The 25,664-nt window shown below is 42.3% G+C and overlaps 1 protein-coding gene across 3 annotated transcripts; it reads right to left on the reverse strand.

Moving 5' to 3' along the window:
• Positions 1-1,698: 1,698 nt before the first annotated feature.
• On the reverse strand, positions 1,699-24,107 carry LOC139408978 (GRAM domain-containing protein 2B-like). 3 transcript variants are annotated; one of them, XM_071153525.1, is made up of 12 exons: positions 23,889-24,107; positions 10,253-10,387; positions 9,911-9,971; positions 9,708-9,780; positions 9,328-9,431; positions 8,799-8,897; positions 8,386-8,526; positions 8,117-8,201; positions 7,486-7,566; positions 7,152-7,251; positions 4,397-4,504; positions 1,699-3,852 (listed from the first exon to the last, which is right to left on the reverse strand). In XM_071153525.1, the coding sequence occupies exons 1-12, from the start codon at positions 23,978-23,980 to the stop codon at positions 3,813-3,815; spliced, it is 1,119 nt and encodes a 372-aa protein (XP_071009626.1). In that variant the 5' UTR covers positions 23,981-24,107; the 3' UTR covers positions 1,699-3,812. The 3 variants fall into 3 exon arrangements, with proteins under 3 accessions (XP_071009626.1, XP_071009624.1, XP_071009625.1); XM_071153523.1 differs by lacking the exon at positions 23,889-24,107 and adding an exon at positions 18,059-18,471; XM_071153524.1 differs by lacking the exon at positions 23,889-24,107 and adding an exon at positions 12,270-12,532.
• Between the last annotated feature and the right edge of the window lie 1,557 nt (positions 24,108-25,664).

Below are 25,664 nucleotides of genomic sequence, written 5' to 3' on the forward strand. Positions count from 1 at the left end.
CTCTTTACTTCATTGCTTATACATATCTTTTGATCTGTTTTCCGGGTAGATGGACAATGAAGCCACCTTCCAGGTCACAGAGTGACCATACATCCATAAGCCTGGGGCATGGTTTCAAGCGATGTAATCTCGGGGGGGGGGGTCCCCTTTTCAAGACCCTGTCTTTCAAAGATAATTCGTAAAAATCCAAATAACTTCACAGATCTTCATTGTAAACGGTCGTTTAAGGCACTGACAGCTTACAGACGGTAGGTAATTAAGGTCACAGTTATGAAATCTTAGGACACTACAGAGGCCTTTCTACTGACTCTGAAAAACACCAAAAGAAAGATGCCCAGGGTCCCTGCTTATCTGCCTGAACGTGCCTTAGGCATGCTGCAAGGAGGCATGAGAACTGCAGATGTGGCCAGGGTAATAAATTGCATCGCCCGTACTGTGAGAGGCCTAAGACAGCGCTACAGGGAGACAGGACGGACAGCTGATCATCCTCGCAGTGGCAGACCACGTGTAACACCTGCACAGGATCGGTATATCCAAACATCACACCTGCGGGACAGGTACAGGATGGCAACAACTGCCCGAGTTACACCAGGAACGCACAATCCCTCCATCTTCTGCTCAGACTGTCTGCAATAGGTTGAGAGAGGCTGGACTGAGGGCTTGTGGGCCTGTTGTAAGGCAGGTCCTCACCAGACATCACCGGCAACAACGTCACCTATGGGCACAAACCCACCGTCGCTGGACCAGACAGGACTGGCAAACAGTGCTCTTCACTGACGAGTCACAGTTGTGTCTCACCAGGGGTGATGGTCGGCTTTGCATTTATCGTTGAAGGAATGTGTGTTACACCGAGGCCTGTACTCCGGAGTGTGATCGATTTGGAGGTTTAGGGTCGGTCATGGTCTGGGGTGGTGTGTCACAGCATCATCGGACTGAGCTTGTCATTGCAGGCAATCTCAACGCTGTGCATTATAGGGAAGACATCCACCTCCTTCATGTGGTACCCTTCCTGCAGGCTCATCCTGGCATGACAGTGCCACCAGCCATACTGCTCGTGATTTCCTGCAAGACAGGAATGTCAGTGTTCTGCCATGGCCAGCGAAGAGCCCGGATCACAATCCCATTGATCAAGTCTGGGACCTGTTGGATCGGAGGGTGAGAGCTATGACCTTTCCCCCCAGAAATGTCCAGGAACTTGCTGGTGCCTTGGTGGAAGAGTGGGGTAACATCTCACAGCCAGAACTGGCAATCTGGTGCAGTCCATGAGGAGATGCACTGCAGTACTTAATGCAGCTGGTGGCCACACCAGATACTCAGTTACTTTTGATTTTGCCCCCCCTCTTTGTTCAGGGACACATTATTCCGTTTCTGTTAATTCACATGTCTGTGGTGGAATCTTATGTTCATACAAATATTTACACGTTAAGTTTGCTGAAAATGAACGCAGTTGACAGTGAGTACATTTCTTTTTTGCTGAGTTTATAACAAACATTGTATAGATGACAAAACTAAATAATTTTCTGCCACAAGTACTTCACTCACCTCAGTGGTGCTTTAGTAATGTGTAAAGGCGATATTGGAGTGGTGCAACTATGAACAGAAAGGGAACACAGGAGCCGTCAAATACTTTGCTACATTCCCAGGCCAGAAAAGGTTGCTTCCATGAATATGATATGCATGTAACTTATAAAAAAAGTACTCTGTGCAACATTTGATTTATTTGTTTAACAATACCAAAACAAAATCTCACGGAGACAAATACTTTGAATTACACAGAATGCAAATAAATACATATGACCATAGAATTAAGGACATTACAATAATTTACACCACTTCAATAGTGCAAAACCACACATACTGCACTCTTCATTGAGATTCTTGCATTGTATCCGTTTGAAGAAGTGTGCTGTCTCCTGGTGGGGAAGTACAGGAACAGACAGTACTGCTTTATGGCGTGTAGTTGAGCCCAACACCTGACTACAACTACCCAATCATTAGGACATAAGACGTCACTTCAACGCATTTAATGTCTCGTCAATAGAGAAAGTGTTTCAATTTAATGGATTTTCTTTCTCATGTTTTTCGACCAATCATCCCATGTCACGAGATAAGTTCAAACAAATCAGAGACTGACATATTGCAAAGTTACAAAGTGATGCTCAATGAAAAGTAGAGAACATTATCGCTCCGATGGACAAAGTAAATGGCGAAAGAAAAGCAGGGAACCTGAAACTGTGGCAGGTTGCCCTCACCCCTGAGAAGAACAAAAGGCCTTAGCGCCATAAAATACTAAAGAACTAACACCTGCTTCCCCACCATCTGTCAAATGTGATGTCTTTGGATTGACAGGTTCCCAACTTTTAAAGTGCACTTGCTCGCTCACGAGCCATTCTTTTTGCTTTATTTTTTAAAACAAATAATAATAAAAAAAAACTACAGGTTTGCCAATGCATCTTTTTGCCTGCATGTTTTTTTGCATATTGAAATAAATTCTCTCGACCACATTTATTTCCTTCGTTGGAAATAGGACCTCCGTAACATCGCTTGATTAAAGTGTGCATAATATATCAGTCAAGTATCTGATGTTCCAGACACGTGCAATAATATACAATACATTATGGCGCTTCTTAATCTAAATAGCCATTGAACAGTCCTGAAACAGCCGAACCGGTAGGAACAAGCGTTTAGTCATTGACAGGCCTGTTGAGAACAGAGGTTTGATTCTTTGCTTTTACACAACATCAGTTCATTCTATACAGTACGGAAGTCATCAGATATTAATCTGAACAAGAATAGTATTGGTATATCAAAAACTACTTTGATGATCAAAGTAATAATTTAAAAGAAAAAGTTGAACATTTCTACGGCTACAAATGCGACAACACTCAACCTGATCGTACTTTTTTTTGTGCATTGAAGATGCATACATCCAGTGAGACTGGAGGGAGTGGCCTCCAAAAGTATTGATCATTAAAACTGGTTTAAATCATGCGAATGCCAGGCTAAATTACTGCTGATCTTTAAAAGAGAGGAGAGACCTTCAGGAGATAAGCTCAAAATGGCTGCTCGGCTGGCTGATCCGTGGAAGACAAGATAATTCATTGTTATCATTATGGCTGATTACCAGGAGAATCATTCAAGAGACCCTCAGATGGCTTAGTAGTGAAAGATTAAATACAGATAGACTTAACACCGTGATGAAATGCTGAGATAGGAGGTAAAGAATAAAATGTATCTCTGTGTACTCATGCCAAAGACGTGCATCTTTGGTTCTGCATAGCACTTGTACCTTACGGTAGGTGTTAAAAAAATAAAAATAAAAATAAGCAGCAAAACGTAGGACTACACTCAATTTGACTAGTCTGCACAGACCACATGCTCATGAAGAGAATACAGATTGGAAGCGCACACGCAGGTTTCAGAGTTCTCTTAGAAATCAGAGAAATCGCTTCGTCAATATGATCTGAGAGCAGGTGGAGTTGACTACCACCTACCTTCAGTTTATTCTTAGTTTGAGAGTTGGCTTTGGTTCCAAGTCACACAGCAGCTCATTTGTGTGCATATGTGTTGGCTTGGCTCCGCTTGCTGCGAGTTGTGGCTGGCCTGGGTCTAGCTCTCTTAAATATAGCCCTTTTAGTTTACCAGTCTGTGTTTGAACTCATACAGGGAGGTGCTCCAAAAGTCATATATGCATGGGGACGACGGGCCAACTCTGGAACACTTTCAAAATTGCTCCTAGTTCTTATAGGACAGAATATCTTCAACACGAGAGCTCCAGTTGGCGCTATATTTTCACGTCCTCCAAACATGAGTCAATCTCTCCTCTGGCCAATCATGGTTGTGTCTTTGTACCTAAAAAAGAGAAAGGAGGCCGTTGAGTATACTTCGAGAAAGCTTTGAACACACAATACACCCCACGTGATACAAAAAGATTTGGCTTCGAGTCAACTGAGCTGCACCTCTTATGGGAATTTGAAAGTCACAGCTCTGAAAGGGAGGGAGAGGCAATTTGCATAACCACAAAATATCGTAACTGACATCTTAAAATAATCAGATATCTCAGTTACGCCTGCATAGAACAGTCACACACACACAGATGAGGCATGTCTTCCAACGTGCAGAAGCCTGGTCCAAGATCTATATATGGTTTAGCCAACTCCTCTGAATATAGCTGTCCTGCCATGAGCAAAGATATTCAGAGGAGGGCTAAAACCCATCAGGATCTGTTGGCACGCAATGAAAATGGTTGTTGTGCTTACGTTCATACATCAAGGATGAGTTTAAATTAAGCAATTGTGTACATGGCTTGCTTGAGACGTGACATGGTTGCTGGTTGTCCCGCGGTTGTGACCTGTTATGTGGAAGTTGTATTATGGTTGTTGTGGGGTTGTCATACCTGCTCTGTAGGGAGAATTCAGGGAGGGCGCCCAGAGAGGTCAACTGCTCCTCCAGAGCCACGATACGGAGGCCGATGTACCCGGATGATAGCAGCAGTAGTACCACCCTAAACACAAACAATGTTTAGTCACACCCGCATATGCAGCTTAAATTAAAACTCACGGTAAATATTGTCCCGCATCAAACAAAGTTCGCAACAGTCGGACGCAGGCGCAGCATGCAACGTGGGTTTTGTTTTGTTTGAAAACATGGCGGAAGGTAGTGACAGCACTCAGGAGATTTTTATGTCTTCTAAGAGAACCAAATCTGAAGTGTGGTCGTATTTTGGATTTTACAAGAGTGCTGAGGGAAACTTAAAATTGAAGATGGTCACCCTGTCTGCAGAGCATGCAAAAATAAATATCGCTGCGAAAGGGGGTAACACTTCAAATCTTGAGTCATCTTCATGACCACCAACCACTACTTTATAGCGAATGCAAGGTAAGTTCACTTTTATCTCAATGCATGATGTGGAGACTTCAGAATGGGGGGGGTGTCATTGTCTAGCCAACTTGCCGCTTAGCTTGTCAATAATGTAAACATGCTTTCAGTGTTACCTACTCTTCTAAAAACACTACACGTTGTTTGCGTCGTGTCTGCAGACTATTCTCCCATTGCACATGATAACACGTTGTAGTCTAGTCACCCAACCAACATATTTTGTTCATTTAAAAAAAGAATCAGTCAGACGTCAACTTGGTTGTAAGTGCTCCAATAGGAGAAACACTATAGACTCCTATACAAGCCTGCTGTATAAATACTAATTGTATTTATGTAAATTGTGCATGGGATCATTGCATATACTCAAATGCAACACAGAAGATTGTGTGTGTGTGTGTGTGTAAGTGAAAAATAATAATTATAATGTAACACCAATAATACAATTTGCTGTCCCCTTGTTTACAGAGTGGGCGTGCAGCAGGTAAACCCAGTGATGCTACTGGTCCCTTCATCATCTACAGTTGTGACAGACACTCGAGCAAGCGCTTAAAAAAGGCAGGCTGCTTATGCACCCGCATCCAAAAATGCTCAAGACCTCAGTGCAGCCCTTTCATATTACATTGCAAAGGACATGATGCCATTTCAAATTGAGAGGCCTGGCTTTCTGAGGCACGGCAACCTTTATCAAAAGTGAGTGCTGCTAATTTTATTTGTTTATTTATTTGATTACTTTAAAAAAAAGGTTGTGTTCATTTAAACCAGCACCGGGGAAATGTTTACCGCATGGCCACATGGTGCCATCTTTAATTGTTAATGCACACAAAAAATGCATAGTGCTGCTAATTTTACATTTGTTGGTTTTCAATATAAAACTTGGTGAAATGATTTCAATGGGTGTGTCAGTACTTTCCGAACATTTTAACAATACCCTGATATGAAATGTTCATACTGTTTCATCTCTACCTGCAGAGCATAAGCCTAGAAACGCATTGAATAACAAATCACTAAATGGAACAGAATCCCCAAAACATTCTAAGGAAGTTTGTTCTGCAGTGTCTGTCATTCATTCATATCTTACAGATAGAAGATCAGGATTTTTAAATATATTTTAAACTATTTAACCCTTTTTTGGCACTAAACAGTCTCCTTATATATACACACAAAAGTATGTGGACACCCCTTCAAATTAGTAGATCCGTCTATTTCAGCCACACCCGCTGCGGACAGGTGTAAAAAATAAATAAAAATCAAGCACACAGCCATGCAATCTCCATCGACAAACATTGGCAGTAGAATGGCCTTACTGAAGAGCTCAGTGATTTTTAACATGGCACCATCATAGGATGCCACCTTACCAACAAGTCAGTTCGTCAAATTTCTGTCCTACTAGAGCTGCCCCCCGGTCAACTGTAAGTGCTGTTAAGTGGAAAAGTCTAGGAGAAACAACGGCTCAGCTCACAGAACGGGACCGTTCGAGTATTGAGGAGCTTCATGAAATGTTTCATGTTCCCATGGTCGAGCAGCTGCACACAAGCCTAAGATCCCCATGAGTAATGCCAAGGGTTGCTGGAGTGGTGTAAAGCTCATCGCCATTGGACTCTGGAGCAGTGAAAACACATTCCCTGGAGTGATGAATCACGCTTTGCATAGTGCAAATTGTAAAGTTTGGTGGAGGAATAATGGTCTGGGTGCGTTTTTCATGGTTCGGGCTAGGCCTCTTAGTTCCAGTGAAGGGAAATCTTAACGCCACAGCATATTCTAGACGATGCTGTGCTTACAGCTTGGGGAAGGCCCTTTCCTGTTTCATCATAGGCCCTTTCCTGTTTCATCATGGCAATGTCCCCGTGCACAAAACGATGTCCGTACAGAAGTGGTTTGTCGAGATCGGTGTGGAAGACCTTTACTGGCCTGCACAGAACCCTGACAACAACCCCATCGTAAACGTTTGAACCGCTACAGCCGATTTTGTGAGAACGATTTTTGGGATGTCTCATGGTCTGACAAACACCGTTCTAGCTCTGTCACCTTTCACTGCAGATGCAGAAGTGGGACATAAGCGGATGCGGTGGATTGAGACGCATCCAATGCAAAATAAATAGACATCTCTTGCTTAAACTGACAGATTTTGATGGGGCTTTTTATTATACAAATTAGATTTGTGGGGGCACGGACAATCAACCTTAGGGGGGGTTAAACTGAGCAAATAGAGACTAAGTGTAGAGATAGGAAGTAGGATTCGGTAAATGAGTGTGGAGAGGTTAGAGGTCACTTACAGTATTAGGTAGATGAAGAGGAGCGTGTTGAGGCTGCTGGTCTCTCTGTGGATGAGAAGGGAGCGGGCTTTCTCCGTCACACTCCACACCCACGAGCCACCTGGCCAAGGAGAGAGGGAACGACACTGAGTTGGGCGCATGGGTGTAATGGGCAGCTTTATATGCATTTTCCATCGCCAAATAAAATCAAGCAATCCCACATGACTAACTGTGAAACGACTTGCACGTCAGTGGCTCGCTGTGATAAAGCTTATTTTTGTACGATCACGTGAGTTTCTGTTCGAGTGGGAAAAGGAGACAACCAGACGCGCAGGCCTACGTTGTGTGTGTTTACCTGAGACGTTCTCTAAGGAGCCATCACTCTGCTGCGTGTGCGTGCTCCTATGGCTGGAGCTGCTCCCTTGAGGCACTAGGTCTGAAGAAGAGAAATAACATACACATTAGTCACTCTAAAAAACATGACCTTGGACTTTGCATGTGGAGGTCAGGCACGTACACAGGCAACAGATAACGGTCACTCGTAGCCGACTAAAACTTTGTTAGTCTACACAATGGGGGTACTTTCAGGGTAGGTTGAACACACCATATCCCTTTAACCTAGACAATACACCATTCATTAGGAGAGAACACTCGCATGTAAAACTATCATTCTACACATTAGGGACTATAGGAGAGGTTGAACATAGGGCTTAAGATTAAGCACGCTCAAAGGGAAATTCTCCCTTGAAAGAGATTTTTTAATCTAGGACTAGGCTTACTCTGTGTCCAGGAAACCGGCCCCCAATAAAAATACAATTTGATTTGTCGCATGTAGTGAATACAACAGGTGTAGACTTTACAGTGAAATGCTTACTTTACGAGCCCTTTCCCAACAACGCAGAGTTAAAAAGTACTAGTCCAGAGTAGACCCCCCAGACTAAAGGCTGATCTTCTTCCAGACTACTATTCCAGTTAGGTTCACTCACCTGTGTGTGGGTTGGGTGGGGGCGAGTCAAGGAATAGCTTGGGGTCTGACCCGTCCAGCTGGTCTAGACTGGACTGACTGGAGTTCTGGGGAGATGGAAAAAGACTGGGTTAAAATCATCTTCAAAATGGAGGGCAAAACATCTACAGTAGAATACGAGGCAGTAACGTTAGGTTATGAAGGGCTGTTGTCGTATCTGCAGTATTTTCATTCAGGGATAAAAAAAATAATTTAACTTTAGGCAGACAAATACTAGTGATTCTAACTCACCACTAGCTTGCCCTGATCAAAGCTATTGTCCGTAGAAGAGAATAAGGGGCTGCTGTTGGCACTTCCATCCTCCAGTCGAGAACAAACGGACCGCAGGAGCTTGTAGCATGCCTCTCGGTTCCGCAAAGACACAAACAGGTACTAAAAATGCACACAGGAGCGAGAGAGACATTTCAGCTCGGATGCCCTTTCGTCAAACTGGAAAGTACAAGGTTGCAAACCTTTGCCCTTAAAATGAGCCCAGTTATTGAACAGATTAAAATGTTATATATCAGAGGTCAATGGGTGTTATGTAACTCATCGGTTGCCCTCTATTGAAGATTGATAATACAACCACCAGTGTAGATCTTATCATTTGATTAAGGGATGGACTATGCAGTGTCAATGTGATAGGTGAGCAAGTGACCCCTGACCTTTTCCCCCTCGATGGTGCGGATAGACAGGGCGTTGGGCACCAGCAGGGCGGTGTTCTGCTTCTTCACAATGTGCACGCTGGTCACCGGGATAACCAACTGCAGAAACACACAGAGGAGCAACAGACCTTCACATTACACTAAGAAAAAGGCTTTTCAAACAATAATCAAGTCAGTAGATGTACCAAGTAAAATGCATATTAAGAAACTGTAGGGTTGGGCGGCATCCAGGTTTCCATACCATACCCCTACAGGCCATGCATGCGGTGCAGGGGTGACCCTAACAGGTATTAATAAAAAAATCTGTACGTTTTTCTAAAAATGTACCGTACGCGGGGTATCGGCCAAACCTAATAAACTGTGTGCTCAACTTAACACATAATTGGGAAAGAAAACAGAGGTACAGGAATACATTTCTCCGTTAGCTACGAATAGGATGGCCAAACCATCTATTCACAAGTAGGACCAAGTTCAAACCATGTTTTCAACTGAAAAGCCTAGTCGCCAATCAAGGGTCAGGTTTGCTTACCTTGGTGTCCTTGAGCAGCACGGAAGAGTGGAAGCACGCGTGGTGCTCGGTGACATAGAGCCTGCCGTGGTAGGGCACCTCCTTCTGCAGGGCACAGATGTAGGCTGGGGAGAAAGGGAGGACATGAGAATGTTAGTTACTTAAGGCCTTGCAGCGTGATGACACAGCAAGCACAGGCTGCCGGTCTGACGGTGATGGCCGTAAAGGCTGCCAGATATGGTTTTGTGGCAACACGTGCCGCAGCGTCGCCGAACCATTCTATCGTTTTAACGATTAGCTTACAATATGTCACAGGTCAGGTATGTGATTTGACTGAGAAGCATGAATAGCTGTTTCCATGACATGAGTATTTTACCAATAATATTCCAAATGTCACTTACCATGTAGCACGTCTTCACTCTCCGGAATGTCAGGAAACAGCTTGTGGAATGTTTTGTTGTGCTTTATAAAACTCTGTTGAACAGAAGGGAAAAAAGCATGACTAAAAATGAAATGTGACGGTGGTTTGAGAAGGCAGTGCTTCATTATTTACGTAATATTCATAAACAAGGTAAAAAAAAAAAGTCAGAATTTGTGAACGTACACTTTGTGAACCACTGCCTTCAGTCTTCTCAAAACTTCTATCCGCGTCGAACGTCTGAGACCTTTGGAAGACAAAGCATCAGCATGACGTTACGTGAAGTCTGTGGGCTTAGCGAATTCTTGACAGATATTAATAGTCAAACACAGAAGCCTTAGGTGTGACACATTCACAAAAGAGAAAACAAGTGTGTTTAAGCATCTATGGTAAATCTTGAAATCCATATGGCTGCGTTTACACAGGCAGCCCATTTGATATCCTTTTTCCAATAATTGGGCAAAATATCTGAATTATGCTGCTGGTGTAAATGCAGCCTACGGTTGCACAGTGCGTCTGTGTGGTTACCTGACGGGGGCTTGTCTGGTGAGGTTTCTGTTCTGCTGGAGCTCCAGTTGGGCCTCCTCTAGACTGAAGGCTTTCCTGGTCTTCACCTTCTTGCTCTCCTTCTTCACCAATAGTCCCCCACTCTCCACCGGGTAGCTGGAAGAGAGGAAGAGGAGACGAGAAGGGTTCATTGTCAGGGCAAAAACGGATAAACCGAAGAAAGCAGAGGAGTTTGAGGAGATAGAGACAATAAATAAAATGTTTGGATTTATAGACTCGGCCAATGTCGAACCACGTATCGAATATGAATATTACGTAAATAATGAAGCACTGCTTTCCAAGCACGCCGTGTAGCCTAATGCTTTCAGAGGGCTGCCTTAAGTACACACCATTCAGATGGATATGAATATCACCACTGGCTCAAAGTCAAACCACCGTCACATTTCAGCCCCTGCGATACAAGCAAAATTGCAAAAGGAGTGAAAACCTATTATTTTGTCTTGCTGACACTTGTCACCGTGTATAATTATTGTGTTATTGACTGTATGTTTGTTTATTCCATGTGTAACTCTGTATTTGTGTCGCACTGCTTTGCTTTATCTTGGCCAGGTCACAGTTCTAAATGAGAACTTGTTCTTAACTGGCCTACCTGGTTAAATAAAGCTGAAATAAAAAAATTTAAAATAATGGATAGAGGTCTGGTCTAATAAGTGGAATAGAGTAGTATGTAAATGGTAGTTTGTGTGGACTCGCTGCAAACGGAGTACATTTCCTCAACTCTTGACTAGGTTAACTGCAATAAAGGATCAATGAAAAATGGACAGGCCAAAGGCTTATCTCTATGATTCACAGAAAAGGTGACCATTTGAGTAATCTGCCTTATAGTGACTGCATCAACGCATCCTGTGACAAGGCTGTAAACAGATAGTAAACCACATGCTTTCTTGGCGATTAACTTGCGTTTAGGCTCATCACATATACACTACCATTCAAAAGTTTGGGGTCACTTAGAAATGTCCTTGTTTTTGAAAGAAAGTCACATTCTCGGTCCATTAAAATAACATCAAATTGATAAGAAATATAGTGTAGACATTGTTAAGGTAGTAAATGACTATTGTAGCTGGAAACGGCATATTTTTTATGGAACATCTACATAGGCTTACAGAGGCCCATTATCAGCAACCATCACTCCTGTGTTCCAATGGCACGTTGTGTTAGCTAATCCAAGTCTATCATTTTTGAAGGCTAATTGATCATTAGAAAACACTTTTTCAATTATGTTAGCACAGATGAAAACTGTTGTCCTGATTAAAGAAGCAATAAAATGGGCCTTCTTTAGACTAGTTGAGTATCTGGAGCATTTGTGGGTTCGATTGCAGGCTCAGAATGACCAGAAACAAATAACTTTCTTCTGAAACTCGTCAGTCTATTCTTGTTCTGAGAAATGAAGGCTATTCCATACAAGAAATTGCCAAGAAACTGAAGATCTCGTATAACGCCGTGTTCTACTCCCTTCACAGAACAGTGTAAACTGGCTCTAACCAGAATAGAAAGAGTGGGAGTCCACGTTGCACAACTCAGCAAGAGGACAAGTACATTAGTGTGTCTAGTTTGAGAAACAGACACCTCACAAGTGCACAACTGGCAGCTTAATTAAATAGTACCCGCAAAACACGGGGCTCAACGTCAACAGTGAAGAGGCGGCTCCGGGATCCTGGCCTTCTAGGTACACACACACACACACACACACACGTGATGAGCCTGCTATGGTGTAGATGAAAGCATGAAACATTCAAGCCCATGTCAAAACATACAAGCCCAAGTCAAATAATGGCCATTTCTAGGCTACAAAGTGTAAGACATCATTAGACCTTTCACAGGGCAAAAAACTACACAAAAATAAAAAATAAAAATAAAAACTACACAACAGGACAGTCTCAAACCTAGGTATTTAGCCTATTTGCACAGCTGTTCAAAGAATTTGCCTGAAAAGCAATCGACAACCAACTTAGCACAAACTGACGTTTAAAAGTCTTACCCGTTCAGATGCAGTCTCCTTGATGACCGAAAACTCATACCTGTTCATAGCAAGACCACCTTATCTGAATAAAAACACACTGTAGCAGCACTGATTTCAATCCATAATTTGCAGCCAGTCAAAACAAAACCCAACCCGAAAACAGTTGAACAAAGGCCTTCAAGTCTGAACCTGCTACTGCATAATGATGGGTGCCGAGTGACTTCTGAACTAGTTCAGCTCAGTATGGGCACATCCTTCCAGTGAAAGCTGATTTTTCTATTATCTAAAAGGAAGTGGCTTCGTGTTGAAATAGTGTGACACGTCATAGTGGGTGACGTAAGGGCACACGCCTTCTGCACTAACAGTCAGCGGAGCAATAAATCATTTCCCCGTATTTAAAAACATGTCCACAAGCTCAGAGTAGCTAGGCTAGACTGAAATGAAAGATACGGATCCTTTACATATGATCGTAGCTTGAAGACATAATTACATTAGTGCAGAGAAAGTCTGAGAAGCCCAGGTGTGTGGTGATGCCAGAGAGCTGCTCAAACCCAGCCCATCAAGTGTTCTGACAGGGAGTAGAGTTTCAAACTTCCTATTCTCCCAAGGCTATGGATCCACAACAGTACAGATCACATGGTATGCCACTTGATGTTCAGCACAAGAATATACTAAATCAACACGTCATCATTTGCGAAAGCTAGACTTGGGGTCAATCCCAATACCCACCCCAAACAAAGTGAAATGCAGACTTCCTATCAAGGGGTTATCAAAAAGTCCCATAAAGCTCTGCGACCCAAGGCTCTAAAGTTACTTCAGGAAGATGGCTGACAAAAATGTAAGTTATTATAGCTTCATAACAAATCATGTAAAAAAAATAATAATAATAATGTACAGTTCAGAGGAATATGTTAATTAACGTAAAGAAGAACGATGCATACATGTCAAATTTCCCAAAATCGCCATTTAACAAGCTAGCCAACTAGCTTGCTCTTTGGGCATATGCCATTTGTATGAATTGTAATTAGTCTTTGTTTTAGGGACTGCTGAGCAACCCAGCAAGTCATCTTGTGAAACCCAGAGGATGTAAATAATCTAACTAGCTAGCTAAAGGCTTTAATGCAAATTGAATGTCCAATTATGTAAGCTTTCCATGCCGTTCATTAAAAAATATTTCAAACTCAATAACTAGTCATGGTTCTTTATTTGTAGTGATGTTAGAGATTGAAGATATTTGCCAATGCAGGTAACGTAGCTAACTATTTTCATGCTTATTGTGCAGAGGTTAAAAATACCTGTATGCTATGGCTGTGTAGCCATGTAGCCGATTGGTGTATGGACCTGAATACATTTGGCATAAATATTAGCCTAGTTCAGAACAGGGGTTTTAATTGTTCTAACTACAATGCTTCCACTGGTTATGACCGAGTGAAGGAAATGTTACATGTCAAACAGCTATGGGATGAAAGTCCTGCTTCAGTACGACTCCACACCGAACCACAGCGAGAAGATGGGTACATTGGTACAGGCACATTGTTGTTTTGCTGTTCTCATTTGTTGCGCATATAGTAAGTACGTATTTGTTCCATGGGAAATAAGGAAAGCTATTATTGCCACCACTACAGGCATTGTGAAAAACAAGGCTCGTCATCATTCAATTGTGGTATTCGTTTGTCCCATTAAGCCCAATTTTGCTCTCCCTACCACTAGTTGTTCCGTTTAAGTGCCACTCCCCCACCGAGGGACACTCGAAAGGGGGGGGGAATTGCACCAGAAGAACAGGCTCATGGTGAACAACTATAGTCAAGGTTTTCCCTAGTTAGTCCACTGTTCTATTTGAGATACTGCTGCGACGCTCGTTAAAAAGACACTGGGATCCATTGCCCCTGGCAACAAAGGCAGGGCCACCCCCTTGACGGACACACACTTCATAAATCTAAGCCAATTTCATTTGTCACATGCGCCGAATACAACAGGTATTCACAGGCCCTATCTGTTCACCTTACAGTGAAATGCTTACTTACAATCCCTTAACCAACAATGTAGTTAAGAAAAATAAATGTTAAGTAAAAAAAAAAAGGAAAAATAAGAAAGAAAAGTAATAAATAATTAAAGAGCAGCAGTAAAATAACAATAGCGAGGCTATATACAGGGGGGTACCGGTATGTAATATGTACATGTAGGTAGGGGTAGAGTGACTATGCATGCATAAACAGAACAGCAGCAGTGTAAGAGGGGTAGCCATTTGATTAGAAGGTTCTATTTTTTGCCAAAATGGTAATGAATACACAAGCAACATTTCGAACTGGGGTATGTTTTACGTTACACCAGCAAGTATAACTATTTGCCAGAGATATTTTTTCAATATTGTATTATATCACATGTGGGAAGCTAAAAAGGCTGCCAGCTAGCCACTACTAGCAAGGGAAGGTGACTCTTCGAAATCGCCCCCTTGTGAATGGGAGTGAGACCGGCGAGGATATCATGTTACCAAAAGGTGTCTGGTATTCCAAAAATCCCACTCCACCCACGTGCACGCAGCTCAACAGATTAGAGCTTGTAGTAACCTTTACATGATATACATGAGCTGTCACTAATTGTCAACATGCCACTCACTGCTGTACGAAGTTCCAATTACACCATAGCCCTTTGAAAAACCTAGGCCTAGGATATGTCATAGGTCAAGTCTGTTCAGAAATAAGGCGTTGTCTAAAACGTCAGTCAAGGACGATTGAGAAATGTATGCGAAGTTGACTGGATAACTACTTGCATCACTCAAGCTGTGTAAGTTACTTCCCTGGATGCCATTATCTCACTTCAGTTGGCAAAACCTTCAAATAATAAAACACTTTACAGTTTCAGGAAGCCAGGTTAAAAATTGTTTGTTTCTCTTTAGGCTACCGAGTGTCTGGGTATGGAGCATGTTACATACAGGCATTAAAAGTGAGAACATACATTCCAACCTTTGAGTGAGTCGGGAATGAGAAGGTAACCTAGTTGACTGAGGGCTAACTTACACGTTGGGGGAGTGGGTAATCCAGCTAGAAAACAAGGCCCCCCGGGTACAGGTTCTGTACCAGTAAACAGGCCTATTAGTGTGGAGGGTTAGGTGATACATGTCCCAGTCATACTCACATGACTAAGCCTGGGTGGGGGAGGGGCTGATATAGGAGTATAAAACAATGAAAGCAGGGTAATGGGAGCTCTTGAAAACCCTGTGAAATTCCATTCCTTCCTTTACATGTTAGTGTGCCAGGGAATACTTTGAGAAAAACTAACCTACAGTGCGTATTTACAGACAGATCTATAGCCTGACCAAATGTGTTAATGTAAACAGTTGTCTGCATCTGACCAGATCTTACTCTACATTGAATTTAAATTTCTTTCATAATACACCTGGCATTGGGTTTCACCTCATGGGGGCATGTTTTTGACGGTTAGGTCATGCCACTGTGCTTTTCTTTAATGAAGAGAATGAGAATCTGATAGGACCTGTTCTATCTGTCCGTTACAGAAGAGAGGAAGCATGGGACGGAATGTGTATGCTTAGACTGATGGTAGAACTCGCAGGCCCTGCCACGTAGCACACGAATATGCACAGATGTTGTAGTGTGTGCTTTTGAGCATTGCTTGCCAACCAGTCATACAGTACTGCAGGCTATCAGTTTCAGTTTGCTTTCCCAAGTGGCACAGCGGTCTAACACGGAACCCAAACCGGCTGCGCGCTTGCGCCATCGTGCATGAATGTATTTTGTACCCCCCCACACCAAACGCGATCACGACACGCAGGTTAAAATATCAAAACAAACTCAACCAATTATATTAATTTGGGGACAGGTTGAAAAGCATTAAACATGTATGGCAATTTAGCTAGCTAGCTTGCAGTTGCTAGCTAATTTGTCCTATTTAGACAGCTTGCTGTTGCTAGCTAATTTGTCCTATTTAGCTACCTTGCACTTGCTAGATAATTTGTCCTATTTAGCTAGCTTGCTGTTGCTAGCTAATTAGTCCTGGGATATAAACAGTGAGTTGTTATTTTACCTGAAAATGCACAAGGTCCTCTACCCCGCCAATTATTGGCGTGTATTGTTTCTAGTCATCTCTCCTCCTTCCAGGCCGTTTCCTTCTCTTGACATTAGATTGCGATTGGCAACTTTCATAATTGAAGTGCATTACCGCCACTGAACTTGTTCGTCTTTCAGTCACCCACGTGGGTATAACCAATGAGGAGATGGCACATGGGTACCTGCTTCTACAAACCAATGAGGAGACAGGAGAGCAGGACTTGCAGCGCGATCTGCCTCACAAATAGAACTGACTTCTATTTTACCCCTTGGCAACACAGACGATCTTTGGTGCGCGCGAGCTGTGTGGGTGCAATAATTGAATAATATAGATTTCTAAATGTATTTGCAACGCGAGCGGTGTAGTCAGCCTGTAAGGTACTGCATCTCAGTGATTGAGGCGTCACTACAGACACCCTGGTTCGATTCCAGGCTGCATCACAACCCGGCCGTGATTGGAGTCCCATAGGGCCCAGCGTCGTCCGGGTTTGGCCGGTGTAGGCCGTCATTGTAAATATGAATTTGCTCTTAACCAACTTGCCTAGTTAAAGGTTAAATGAAAAATTAAATCCATCATGAAAGAATTCTGGACCATCTCACTGAGTCCACTGTACATGTTACATGGGGCTAGTGAGGCCCTAATCACATTTTTCTAATGCAACTGCACATGAAATGCATGGGAATGACTCAAATTCAAGCAACCAATTTGTCACATGCTAGACGTTGTTTTAGGGGCAATTGTGGTCTACTGAAGTAATTCACATTGTTATATGACATTGTTCAAGGCCAATTGCCATTGAGGTCTGTGCCAGTACAGATTACATGTTCACCTTATTGCCAACACCGTCAGCCGATATTAAAATCAGCTGGAATGTATTGTATAGACATGTGAATATCTGACAATCATGTCAACTCTAAGCAATAGGCCTACAACTTTCTATACTATGGGAATGTTTCTCTCCATTGAAAGGGCTCAAGTTAACACTTGTCCCATCCTTTGTACAAACTCGTACTACTGGAACAAGGTCCAAACCCTTTGTGGCATTGTTCCCACCTAGACAAACAAGGAAGTCAGTGCCCCAATTATTATTATTATTTTTTTAGTCTCCTATATCTGCTGGCAGAGCAGAGGCCTTGAACCTTGGCCCACTACCTACGTGCTGAGAAAAGTATCAGTTTCTTTTCACCCAACTCAGCTAGCCCAGCACTAGAGACAGATTGAAAAGAAAACAAAACCGGAACAATACAAGCACATCTGTGACATAAGCCTATACAATCTCTTAGGTTGTAAATCGATAGAGATATGATATCGCTGAATGGTGATAGTAACTTGTCATGTTAATCTGTTCTGACCACAATGTACTGTCTATGAGCACAAGTCCACTGAACAAACAGTGATACCCTCAAGTGGTGGTGAACCTGATAATCGTAGGCTAATAGATTGTCCATTTGATAAGCCTCGAAGACAAACATGATCATGACTCTTGAGACATTGAGGACGTGCTCTACTGACTCCCTCTGGTAATGGGGTTAGACAGAGACCTTGATGACTAATCCTGATGGGAGTCAACAGCAGGCTAAAATCAGCAGTCGATACATTGAGGACGTCTGTTGACGTCATAGTCACAAATTATTCAGTATTGACATTCACTTAGGCTTAAACCCTAATCACTAGAAAATAGGCACTGAATAGGCTGTGGACAGGTGCAGATAAAAAGCAGTGGAAAGCCACGCTTGCCCTACCTCGCCTCATCCCCTGCCCGAGGAGGATCCACAGGATCCTGGTTGTCCCACTGGCTTTTCCCCCTCTCCATGACCAGCCAAGCTTGTCCTAACCCGCTTCTTCAGTTGCTACAGAGAGTGCCGGTCTGAACACAAGCAGCGTTTGTGAAAAATAAAGAGTGAGCTTTTTGCCCTCTGCTCTGGACCCGGGAGCAATGGCAGGCAGTCAAAAGGGTGTAAAGGTCTTTCTAGCTTTTATTGATGCATTTCAAAACGTGGAAGGGTTAGAAGAGCAGCAGCACACAGAGTGGGTTTGAAAAAAAAAAAAAGAGAGATGGCTGGGTTCCAAGCGGCACTGTCCCTCACGCTGTGTCATCCTCCGATATTTGGTCAACTGACATTAGCTTGGAAACAGCTGTCAGTGGGAAGAGAACAGTGGGAAGAGAACAGTGGGAGGTGGGGGAATAACACCAGCCTCTATTCTCACCACAGGAATAACACCAGCCTCTCTTCTCAACACAGCATGAAATGGCTTCAAATGACACTGTGTCAGCTGAATGGCAGTCAACTTCAGAATGCCTGAAGGGAAATGGCTACAAAGCAACGAGTACAATGAGCATGTTAAATGGTTGACTTGTCCTCTTTGTGGAGGTCGTACACAGAACCAAAATACACATGGACAATGGCACCTGTTAAAAATGACACCTTTCAGGGTCAGGAGGTCAAATTAACCCCATAGGTTCATCCAATTTCAGTGCAAGGTCAATAGGTTAAATGCACTGTGTAAATCCTAATGTAAATGGAGGGGCATTTCCACAGCATAAACCCTTATGCAAATGGCCAGCAGTCTTAAATGAACTCCTTATGTAAATCCACATAAGACACCTATAATACAGGAGGTTACCAAACGGGCTGTGAAAAAGTGTCAAATGCAAAAGGGTCACTTTTTTTTTTAGCATGTGTGTGGTTCACATTTCTTCAGGGTAATTACATAGGCTACATAACATTGGCATGATCAAGCGAGTCGTCAAGACTTGGTGGTAGTGTGCAACAAAGACACAGATTTGCTGATGAGGTCTTCCGCATCATCAGGCCCTTTTGCTGACCACGTCAATTCAATGACATTTGAAATTGAAATCACTTCACTTGCATGTCAAAAGGTGGATTAAAATATAGCTTAAAGACATCCAGTCAACTTTGTACTGTAATGCCGCCAAGTAGGCAAGAGGTCGCTACCATCCACTTCTCTGCTGAAAAAAACAGTCCATTATGTCATGTCTGCACACACTATTTTACCTTTGCACGCATTGCATGAGCTTGGACCAACAATAACTCCGTATCCACTTGATGTCTCCCTTTATCCGCTTCAGGTTTAAAAATCACTGGATAACATTTATAGCGACAGCTATGGTCACATGGGGGTGCGAGGGCTTATCGCAAAAAGCTTGTACCATTGCCATTCCTGAAAGAATCCTGACACCTAAAATATACTTCCTAGTATCAAACAAAACACTCAGCCTTCTGATAAGAGGCTGTCGTTGAGATGAGCATATCAGTTTGTACAGACGATGTGCGGCTGGGCACAGAGTTATGGAACTGGTAGTACACTGTACCCGCATTGAGCGGGTGTACAATATCATCAAGTCTGCAAAAGCAGCTGCATTGCATAAGCTAAAGGGCATTAATATGAGTGGACTAGATAAACCCCCCCCCCCCCCCTTCTATGGTAAACAGAGAGCAGTTGTGGGGAAACGGGTTACCCACTGGTCAGTTCTTGTGTTCCCAACACGGCATTTCAGAGCCCCCGGCTGAGAAATGGATCTTACAGCGCAAGGCAGTAAAAAAAACAGCTTGTGCTCCTGGACACGACATTCTTGAGTCGTGTGTCTGTAATGCAAATTTCTGTTAAGGCATATTATTCTAGGCACATGGCTCTGCACAGAATGTGTGCATCTGCCCTATAACTTCAACCTCAAAATGTTCTAACTTTTACATGTGTTATATTCACATGCAAAGACTGGCTTAATTGTTATGGGCCATGACAAATACATCAGTTCAATGAGGAGTATATTGTCCGGTTATGAACAGCATGAATGCACCATCTAGTGGACAACAGAAAAAGTTGTACAGCCCAGTCAGTCATGTGAACTGCAGATTTTCTATTGTCCAATCATATCGAGTTTAGTCATATGCAAAGATCAGATGACTAAGGCTGGGCTTTTTGGAGCTTTTTAAAAGAGACTTTTCAGTGCTCAGATTAAAAACAAGGGAAAGTACAGACTCCAAAGCTTTCGCACATAGCCGAACCATACGTTAATACTTTGTACAGGGATTTTTCTGCCATATGAAATCCTTAGGTGGGATTTTTTAATTAATTTTAGGGATGGAAAAAGTGTCAATTTAACCACTAAAACCAGATATAAATGTAGAAAAGACAAATGGACATATATCCTTTCAGAACTAACAATCACCAAAATAAATGCTAGTGTCAGGGAGAACTGAACATTTAAAAAAAAGATTTAACAGTATTTTATTGTTTGAGCAAAAGAACAGCATTAGCCATGGCACAATTCAGAGAATTGCAGGAGATTTGCTTAAAACACCAACAATTTCTCTCAGCTCCATAGAAAATGTGTAGAATTGCAGGAAAGTGGCTTAAATGCTAAATGTGTCTCTACACCGCCAGGAGGGGGGCCTCAAATTCAGACAGGCTGACAGGGTACACCACCCAAGTCGCCCTTTGATCCAGAAAAAAACCTATTGTACAAAATAACTCCAAGGCTAACAGTAGAATCCAAAAAACAAATCCAATATATCAACACAAGTTAACATCTCAGTAACAATTCAAGTGAATATGCCAAATCAACTATAAGTCCCAGCAACTGGCTAGAACAAAATAAAGTCAGACACTCCAAGTGATTTGGCCTGTGAGGGAGTCGATTTGCTCTGCAGCAGAGTGGTCAAGAAAAGACAAGTCACCAGAGACTGGGGCCAAACAACAACAAGCGGCTTGTGGCGTGCCGCCAGGCCCAGGGCTTGCAGAACAGTGTGCGTTTGTGAGAGTCATGTGGCCCATGCATGCAGGGCTCTCGCCACTTCCTCCACGTTCAGCTGACCGAGACAGAAGGCCTTTCTTCCACCGTTGCCTCATGATAGTTCAACAGTAGGAAATTCAACAGCAGGAAATTCCCACCACCAGGCAGGAAATTCTCACCTGGCTCCTGGGTAAGCCAGTGTCTACCTTAACGTTCAGATGGTACTGTACAGATTAGTCACGTGAACAACAGTGTTTAAAGACTTGTGTATAGTTTGGAGAGACAGCTAGAACTATGAGGCATTCACCAGTCCTCTGTGAAGTGAAAAGGTTCCTGGGTGAAAAAGGAAAGAACATTTCTTGACTTTGTGAACGAAGTCTGGGAGAGTGCTCATTAGCACTGTGCTGGGAGGCGACACACATGCCCCTTTAACCATAACCCTGACTTAACCTCAGGTTTAACTATAAACCCCACTCAAGCCTGCAGATGTGTCTCTCTCCATTTAATTTAAAGTTAGGCCTACTCCCATTGGCATGCAAAACAGCTGGTAATTTAGGCCTTTCTTGGCCACTGGTTGTGCACTCCTTCCAAATGGACGCCGGCACTGCAGCCTCTCCCTGTCTATTCCTAGCTTCAATGTAGTACTACTAGACTTACAAAACTAGGTTTCCTTCAACAAGCTTTTCTCGTAGACAAGTCCGTACATGTTATCACTGTACATTAACAACCTGAGCGACGACCCCCATTAATGTCACATTCACATACCATAGCTCGCTAAGAGCGGAGGAGATAACGGCCCAGGGCTCCCAGGGGGGGGGGGGGGGGGGGGGGGTGTAGCACAGTTCCTATTGGATGGGGCTTAAACAGCGATATGTTATGGCCTTTATATAACGAGAGACCCCCTGTGGGTGACCCAAGGAGACTAAAAATAGAGTTCTCAAAGAAAACGTGTCCCCGGTATGTCTCCCATACGTGTCCCCGACATGTCTCCTCTGCTGTAACACCGGTCCTGCTGTCTGTGGTTATTCTCAGAGCAGGATCATCCCTGCCATTAGGAGGATAAGTAAATAGTAGTCTCCTTCTGACCCACATGGAGGAGCAGGAGGACGATGAGGTAACGCATTTTCATCTGCGAGAGGCAATGATGAGATTAAGAACTGTCCAGAAGAACCCAAGCATTGGAACATGAAATGAGTTTCCATACAATGTAAACAGAGTTTCCATACAGCTCACCACACACCGCTTTCAGCTAACTTGGTGGTGTAACGCCAATATTCTGGACCTGTTTTGAATGTAAAGAAAACACCTTTCCTTGACTGTAAGCATGTGTATACAAAAACATTGCCTGGATGTTTACCTAGCTGTTTTCCTTTACTCATAATTGACACATAAGAAAAAATATATGTTTTTTTTTTAAATAACAGCAACTCTGTGAAATTAATTCCTGATCTATTGTACTCTGTATCATGACGTCAAAGCATCCTCTAGCTGTAGTACAGGAATACACTTGTCTAAATTGCGACCTAATTACAAAGTGTAACTCCCAAAACTAGCTTGCTAATTTTATAGGAAGTTCTATGCAATAAAATACATTGTTTAAATTGCCTTAGGTCCAGCTGTTTGCACAATAATGTTCCTATTTGAGACACTTCTACTAGCTGACAAGCATTTGAGACAGCAGATAAATATGATTACCTTTTACAATGTGGTCAATAACTTACAGCTTTTACTAGACACAGGATGTCACCTAGGAGGCAGCTAGCTAACTAAACAAAAATATAAAATGCAACATGTAAAGTATTGGTCCTATGTTTCATAAGCTGAAATAAAAGATACCAGAAATGTTCCATCCGCACAAAAGGCGTATGTCTCAAATTTGTTTACATCTATTAGTGACCATTTCTCCTTTGGCAAGATAATCCATACCCCCTGTGTAGCATATCAAGAAGCTGATTAAACAGCATGATCATTACACACCTTGTACTGTGGACAATAAAAGGCCACTAAAATGTGCAGTTTTGTCACAACACAATGTCCCAGATCAAGTTGATGGAGCATGCAATTGGCATGCTGACTACAGGAATGTCCAACAGAGCTGTTGCCAGAGAATTCAATGATAATTTCTCTACAATAAGCCACCTCCAACATATTTTGGAGAATTTGGCAGTACATGCAACCGGCCTCACAACCACAGACCACATGTAAAGACGCCAGCCAAGGATCTCCACATCCAGCGTCTTCACCCGCAGGATAGTCTGAGGGCGAGGGGGTGCTGAGAAGCATTTCTGTTAGTAATAATGCACATTTCGAGATTAAAACGAATGCTGGTTGGCTGGACATGGCTCCCAAGTGAATGGGCCTATGCCGTCCCAGGCCCATGGCTACACCCCTGCCTAGTCATGTGAAATCCATAGTCTAATGCAATTATTTCAATTGACTGATTTCCATCTATGAACTGCAACTCAGTGAAATCTTTGAAATTGTTGCGTTTATATTTGTGTTAAGTATAGTTCCCTAGTTCAATTCCAGCATGTTAACGTAGTCCCGCAAGAGTGCACAGGGCGACCCATTACAGTAGCCACCACTCGGAAGAACCTTAACGTCTCTTGCAACACAAGTAATAACTATAAAAAGTAATTCAGGGCAAATGCTTAATGCAACAATAGAACGTAACTAATTGTATTGAATTCCAAACGTTGTTTCTTATAAGAAGCGAAAAGCCAGCTAGCCAAGTTAGCATCTCTATTAACACATCCACCCACTGCTAGAGGGCTCGCGGCGTGATAGCGGTTTAGGTAGAGAACAGTTATATTTACCTTTCTTTCATGAAGTGCTTGATTCTAAAGATTGCCTTTTCATCTATTTTTCTTATGAAGGTTTTCAACCTCTCTCTCTTGTTTTCGAGCATTCTTCTTCCAACCGGTGTTCGGGTATAAGACTCGAAACGCCGCTCCACCAGAAATATTGCACGCGGAGTCTTTGGATTTGTTTAGCTTCTGCTTTTTTTTCTTTCTCCAACTCCATCTAGCTATGCTGATAGGGGAAATGAGCTCAAATCGGACGAAGCCTATCGACCAATGGGAGGAGGCAACTTCTTAAAAAAAAAAAAATCATGTCAGACCAATTCTCCAATCAAATTGCGGTACATGACTCCTCGTCTCCGCCCATTGCCTTTTATGGGACACCAAACCTGCGTCCTTCTGTTAATGGGTTATCAAATCGAGAGGGTGTGGTCCCTCGAGAGTTTGCCAGAGTCTTTGATGCTATTCCATCTGGAACTCTCAAATCGTTCAGAGATGTTACCAGACCTCAGTTTCTTGACCTTCCCTCGCTTAATCCAGTTGACTCTCCAATAAGAAAAATGTGTTTCTCCTTGCTCCCTCAGAACAACATATCTGTATGTGCTTTAGATCAAAGGGATATTGTATCTATTCCTTAAATCACAACTTCCTGGAATACATTTGTTAATAATATCTGTTGTGAAAAAAGTATGTTTATTACCACACAAATACCTGCTTGTTAACAAGGTCAAAGAGGTCTCTTTCAGAATGAACAGTTTTGCATTTATTTTGGCATTGTCTAAATTATGGCAAAGATATTTATAGTTTTATAATTGTTAATATTCTTGATGACTTTTGTTTTTTTATGGGAGAATGTGCAGCTCGGTTTCCTTAACTATAATAAGGACAAAGAAAAACAATTTTACCTCGTGAATCTAATTGTGCAATGGCAAAATGTCACATTCATACATGTAAATTCACTAATAAAAAAAACACTCTTCCGTGTTTTCTATAAGGAATTTGAGCAGTACATTAAGACCATTCTACATTATTCTAATAAGAAAGCTGATAAAACAATCAATGTGTGTGTATCTTTTAAGGTCATGTATAATCTGTAATTTGTTGTATCCCCTAGCATATGTTATCATCGTCTGTTTGTATACTTCTTGTATTTTTACTGGTGTTAAAAAAATAAATAAACACATGCTGGCCCTGTATCCAGCGATTGTACCAGCGAGGTTGCTTCAATTAATGATTTTAAATGACAGATGTAGCCTAAATATGACAATATACAGTATATAGCCTAGAAAACCACACTTTCGCTTGTCAGCAATATTGTGCTGCATGTGTTACATGACATTTCATACAATTAAGTACATATATTTTGTTGTTAAAAAAAAAAAAAATGTTTGAAAAAAATATCCTGTCAAGAGGACTGTAATTACAGGTAGTAAGTAGACTATTTTATGACTAATTATGACTTATTACTGCTACTAAGGGCTATGAACCTGGGTTGACCAGCGCTGCTACAGGTCGTTTTTTAATGTGCAAATTCCCAAAACATTCAAATACATTCAAGAACATACCTGCCCTACAGTATATTATGCGCATCCTATGTAGACTGGCTTCTGCTTATACATTGTTGTGGATGTTATTTAAGGGCACTACAGTGTATTCCGAAAGTATTCAGACCCCTTCCCGTTTTTCCCTGCAATTTCTTATGTTACAGCCTTATTCTACAATGGATGAAATATGTTTCCTAATCAATCTACACACAATACCCCATAATGTCAAAGCGAAAACCGGTTTTTA

The sequence above is a fragment of the Oncorhynchus clarkii genome, chromosome 5 (assembly GCF_045791955.1).
Source record: "Oncorhynchus clarkii lewisi isolate Uvic-CL-2024 chromosome 5, UVic_Ocla_1.0, whole genome shotgun sequence".
NCBI lineage: Eukaryota > Metazoa > Chordata > Actinopteri > Salmoniformes > Salmonidae > Oncorhynchus > Oncorhynchus clarkii.

Coding starts and splice junctions, on each gene's coding strand:
- LOC139408978 (XM_071153525.1), bottom strand. CDS start 23,980: ATGCTCGAAAACAAGAGAGAGAGGTTGAAAACCTTCATAAGAAAAATA. Junction 7,567..8,116: donor CCCACCCAACCCACACACAG/GTGAGTGAACCT, acceptor TCTCTTCTTCAG/ACCTAGTGCCTCAAGGGAGC. Junction 3,853..4,396: donor GAATTCTCCCTACAGAGCAG/GTATGACAACCC, acceptor TCTCTTTTTTAG/GTACAAAGACACAACCATGA.